Here is a 5,484-nt window from a genome sequence, read left to right as displayed (position 1 = left end):
AATTCAGAACAGAAATGCGGAGACATTTCTTCAGCCAGAGAGTGGTGGGCCTGTGGAATTCATTGCCGCGGAGTGCAGTGGAGGCCGGAACGCTCTTCAAGGCAGAGATTGATAAATTCTTGATGTCACGAGGAATTAAGGGCTACGGAGAGAATGCGGGTAAGTGGAGTTGAAATGCCCATCAGCCATGATTAAGTGGCGGAGTGGATTCGATGGGCCGAATGGCCTTACTTCCACACTCCTTTGTCTTATGGTCTAAGCTGGAGAAGGTTCAGATTTGCCATGCTATTGCTGGTACTTGAGGGTTTGAGTTATGGGGAAGAGGCTAGATAGGCTGGGACTTTTTTTCACTTAAGTGTACAAGGTAGAATAGTGGCCCTGTTGAAGTTTATAAAATCATGACGGGTATAAATAAAGTGAATGGTAGGTCTCTTTTCCCTCAGGTGGGAGATTTTAAGATTAGGGTCACATTTTTAAGGTGAGAGAAGAAAGATTTAAAAACTCATGGAATGCATTCTTTTTGTACAGAGAGTGGTTCGTGTGTGGAATGAAATTCCAGACTAAGTGGTGGATGCGAGTACAGTTACAATGTTTAAAAGATATGTACACGAATAAGAAATGTTTGAGGGACAGGTGCCAAAACCAGACAGGTGGGACTAGTTTAACTTGGGATTAAAGTCAGCATGGAGAAAGTGAGGTCTGCAGACGCTGGAGATCAAAGCTGAAACTTTATTGCTGGAACAGCACAGCAGGTCAGGCAGCATCTAGGGAACAGAAGGGCATGTGCCCTTCCTGAAGAAGGGCATGTGCCCGAAACGTCGAATCTTCTGTTCCCTAGATGCTGCCTGACCTGCTGTGCTGTTCCAGCAATAAAGTTTCAGCATTAAAGTCAGCATGAACTATAGTTGGACCGAAGGGTCTATTTCCATGCTATATGACTCTGTGACTCATGATATAGTTTCAAAATTAAGGATTACCCTTTCAAGAGAGAGGTGAAGACTTTTTTTTCTGAGGTTGCACGATTTTGGAACTCTTCACCTCAGATCTTTGTTGAGACAAGGTCATTTAATATTTTAAGGCAAAGTTAAATAGACTCTTGTTAGGCTGGGGGACCAAATATCAATTGGAGAGATGTGGATCTCAAAACAAACAAACAAATAAACACACACACACACAGTTTCTGCAGATCAGATTTAAAGGGCTAATTATCTAATTCTGCACCTACTTCACATGCCCCATTCAATTCTGCAATTATTGCTATGTAAAGCTTTGTCAGTGAAGAAAAATCTTTATACAGTACAGTACAACCATCTACTGTACATCAGGTTCAAGTGAACTCACAAGTTACAAGCACTAGAAGGCGTCAGAGGGTGTTCAGAACATAGTAAAGTTTTCAATAAACACATTGCAGTAAAGAGATTACCGATATTTCATTTCACTTTCAGAGGATTTGGTTCAATGTGTTCTTTTAATCAATTTCAACAACATTTAGACAGTTACAAAGGAAGCTTATAAATAAAGAAACAACACAAGCGTCTTCTTTACCAGAACGAATTGACCTATTAGTTGGATTAATGAATACTCGGAGGCGCCCATCCATCCACAAGTGAAAAGCGTTCCTTCTTCAACTTAAACATTTGAAATGTGCTACCTTGTTATGATTGGATGCTAAACAACACTGCAGCAACCCCCAAACCAAATCATTTCAATTCAGCGAGGCCAGGAAGCAAGTTTTCAAGCCCCCTCCCCCCCAAGACGTTGACCTCCTCAGTATTGTGAATTATTGCACAATGCAACTAATCAGAGACAATAACAATAAACAAACGCAAAGGCATCGGCCCCGCCATGGCCTGATTTCTGACACTCACCTGCTACTGGTTGTCCTCTCCTGGGACAATGTAACCATCGCGGGGGGATTGCGCTGTTTGACATGCTGGATATTTCACACCGCCACAAGTTCTCTGCTCCTGGCGGCAGCAGGGGGAGGGGAGGGGAAATGTCGCCACCCAGTAACCGCTGGATCCTCGCCGGGTTCTTTCCCTCCTCACATCAGAGGCGAGTCCCCGGCTTGGAGGCCTCAAACCGGCCCCTAACGTCCCGGTACCGCTTGTATTTTGTTGTTGTTGATTTAAAAGCGAAGATCCGCGGAAACGCCGCTGAAGCCGAGTCGGTGGTTCCCGGGCCGGGGGGGGTTCCCGGGCGGGGGGGGGGGGGGTATGGTGTAAATCCGCTGCCGCTGGAGGACCTTCTTCAAACCGTTGGCAACGAGCAAGCTCCACGCCGGCGCGCACCCGCTCTCTCCCGCGCGCAGTGCGCGGGCACAAAACACTACGCGCTCAAGGGCAGGGCGCGCCCCCCCGGGCCTCTTTCCTCCCTGCTGTTTGGACGAGAGCAAAGTAACATCTGCCTCAGTGCAGTCCATCACTTAGCGTTCTTGGAAGATGTGAAACAAATTCAGTCATATTCTGATTGAATGGCAGAACAAACTTAAGGAGTTGGATAGCTCACTCCTGCTCCTTGTTTGTATTTGACGAGGACCATTCATGGAGTTATTGGGGAGTTTACTATCTGCAATGTAGAGCCACATTTCAAGGATTATTTTCATTAGCAAAAGAGCTAGTTACGAAAAGGCACAGATTTAAGGTAATTGCCAAAATAGTTACAAGCAACATGAGGTGAGAAGTGCAAGGGTAGAATTTCTACCTCCAGGCCAGAGGATCTAACTTCAAGTACTACTTGCCTTCTTATGTCAAAACATGTCATTAAAAGAGGCTTTTGGAGATTTTGTGGCATCATGGGTAGCATTCCTGCTCCCAGACGTGATGGACACAGGAAGATTCATTCAGAACGAGGATATAAGGAAAGATATGAATGTTGTAAGTTTGTAAATAGAAATATACTGCCTGAAATGGTGGGAAAACAGGGTTCAATTACTACATTTGGCAAAGATATGTAGAAAGGGCAGGTAAATGGAACTAATTGAATTCATTTCAAAAAAGGAAAAAGTGACGACAGCAGATACTAGAGAGTCAGAGTCGAAAAGCATGGTGCTGGAAAAAGCACATCAGGTCAGACGGCATCCGAGGAGCAGGAGAGTTGACATTTCAGGCATTAACCTTTCATCACAAATTCCTGATGAAGGGATAATGCCCGAAACGTCAACTCTTCTGCTCCTCGGATGCTGCCTGACCTGGTGTGCTTTTTCCATCAGCACACTTTTTGACTCTTCCTTTCCAAAGTAAAGTCAAATTCTCTGCTGTTTTACCTGACACTTAATATGTTCTTCCAGTTCTAATTACTGAACCAGAACGGTGAGATAGTCAAGCATTGGAACTGGTGCAGAGAAGAGAAGTTCTCAATTTCAAACGTTGGACTTGTAAGGAAACATTGAGAAGACTGGAAAGGAGGCATCTAAGGTTATCATAACCAATGTAGGAACACTGGTTTTTAACAGTAGTTGTTAAAAATCTGGATATGAATTGTTAAAAAAAATAGAACTGTACAGCACAGGAATGGACCCTTTAGCTCACAATGTTGTCCTGAACATGATGCCAAATTAAACTAATCCCATTTGCCTGCCCTTAGTACATATCCCTTTATTCCTTGCATATCCATATGCTTACCTAAAGGTCTCTTAAATGCCCCTAATGTATCTGCCTCCACCACCACCCCTGGTTGTGCATTCCACACTCCTAGCACTGTGTGAGAACCTTACAACCTCCCATCTTCTATGACATTGCCCGCTCTCATCTTAAATGCATGCCCCCAAATTTTAGACATTTCAACTCTGGGAAAAAGATTCTGTCAACCCTATCTATGCATCTCATAATTTTACGGACTTCTATCAAATTTCCCTTCAGCCTCTGCCACTCCATAGAAAATTACCTGAGTTTTTGTAGCCTGTCTTTACAGTTCATACCTTCTAATCCAGGCAACATACTGGTAAACTGCTTCTGCTCCCTCTCCAAAACCTCCATATCCTTTCTGTAATGTGACAACCAGAATTGAACACAGTACTCTAATTGTGCTCTAACCAAAGTCTTATAAAGCTGCCACATGACATCCTGACTCTTGTACTCATTTCCCTGACCAATAAAGGCAAGCATGACATATGCCTTCTTCACCACCCTATCCACTTGCATGGTCACTTTCAGAAAGCTATGGACTTGGATCCAGATTGATTCTGGAGATGAGGAGGTTACCCTATGAGGAGAGATTGAGCCACCTGGGACTGTATTCGCCAAAATTTAGGAGATTGAAAGGGCATCTTACAGAAACATATGAAATTATGAAATGGATAGATAAGATATGGACAGGCAAGTTGTTTCTACTCGTGGGTGAGACGAGGGCTAGGAGACATGGCCTCAAGATTAGGAGTAGGTTTAGAACAGAGATGAGGAGGAACTGCTTTTCCCAAATAGTGTATCCATGGCATTCTCTGTCCAGGTAGAGCTGAAAATGTGTTGCTGGAAAAGCGCAGCAGGTCAGGCAGCATCCAAGGAACAGGAGAATCGACGTTTCAGGCATAAGCCCTTATGCCCGAAATGTCGATTCTCCTGTTCCTTGGATGCTGCCTGACCTGCTGCGCTTTTCCAGCAACACATTTTCAGCTCTGATCTCCAGCATCTGCAGCCCTCACTTTCTCCTCTGTCCAGGTAGAGGCAGCATCATTAAATATATTCAAGCCACAGCTAATTGGGTTTTTGCATGGTAGGGGAATTAAGAGTTACTGGGATAATGCAGGTAGGAGGAGCTGAGATAATGGATCGATGAGCCATGACCTTAATGAATAGCGGAGCTGGCTCAACAGGCCAAATGGCCTACTCCTGCATCTATTACTATGAAACTATTTGATATCCCAAAGTGCAGCATCTCACTTTTAGCCAGATTAAACTCCACCTGTCATTTTTCTGCCGATATCTGCAACTGTCATAGAGATGTACAGCATGGAAACAGCCCCTTCGATCGAACCCGTCCATGCCGACCAGATATCCCAACCCAATCTAGTCCCACCTGCCAGCACCTGGCCCATATCCCTCCAAACCTTTCTTATTCATATACCCATCCAAATTCCCCTTAAATGTTGCAATTGTACCAGCCTCTATCACTTCCTCTGGCAGCTCATTCCATACACGTACCACCCTCTGCGTGAAAAAGTCACTTTTATATCTTTCCCCTCTCCCCCTAAACCTATGCCCTCTAGTTCTGGACTCCCCAACCCCAGGGAAAAGACTTCATCTATTTATCCTATCCATGCCCCTCATGATTTTATAAACCTCTATAAGGTCACGCCACAGCCTCCGACGCTCCAGGGAAAACAGCCCCAGCATATTCAACCTCTCCCTATAGCTCAAATCCTCCAACCCTGGCAACATGCTTGTAAATCTTTTCTGAACTCTTTCAAGTTTCACAACATCTTTCCAATAGGAAGGAGACCAGAATTGCACGCAATATTCCAAAAGTGGCCAAACCAATGTCCTGTAC

General features: G+C 44.5%; 1 protein-coding gene across 7 annotated transcripts in view; it reads right to left on the bottom strand.

The window, feature by feature from the left end:
• Window positions 1–2,141, bottom strand: part of rngtt (RNA guanylyltransferase and 5'-phosphatase) — a 418,275-nt gene extending 416,134 nt beyond the window's left edge. For all 7 annotated transcript variants that reach the window (XM_043686789.1, XM_043686797.1, XM_043686812.1 and 4 more), the window contains exon 1: window positions 1,869–2,141. In XM_043686789.1, the coding sequence (XP_043542724.1) occupies window positions 1,869–1,932 (64 nt within the window). In that variant the 5' untranslated portion in view covers window positions 1,933–2,141. The remainder of the gene's footprint in view (window positions 1–1,868) is intronic.
• Between the last annotated feature and the right edge of the window lie 3,343 nt (window positions 2,142–5,484).

Source organism: Chiloscyllium plagiosum, chromosome 3, assembly GCF_004010195.1.
Source record: "Chiloscyllium plagiosum isolate BGI_BamShark_2017 chromosome 3, ASM401019v2, whole genome shotgun sequence".
Classification (NCBI taxonomy): domain Eukaryota; kingdom Metazoa; phylum Chordata; class Chondrichthyes; order Orectolobiformes; family Hemiscylliidae; genus Chiloscyllium; species Chiloscyllium plagiosum.
The sequence above is the reverse complement of the archived record's forward strand: the minus strand, read 5'-3'. Positions and strand labels throughout refer to the sequence as shown.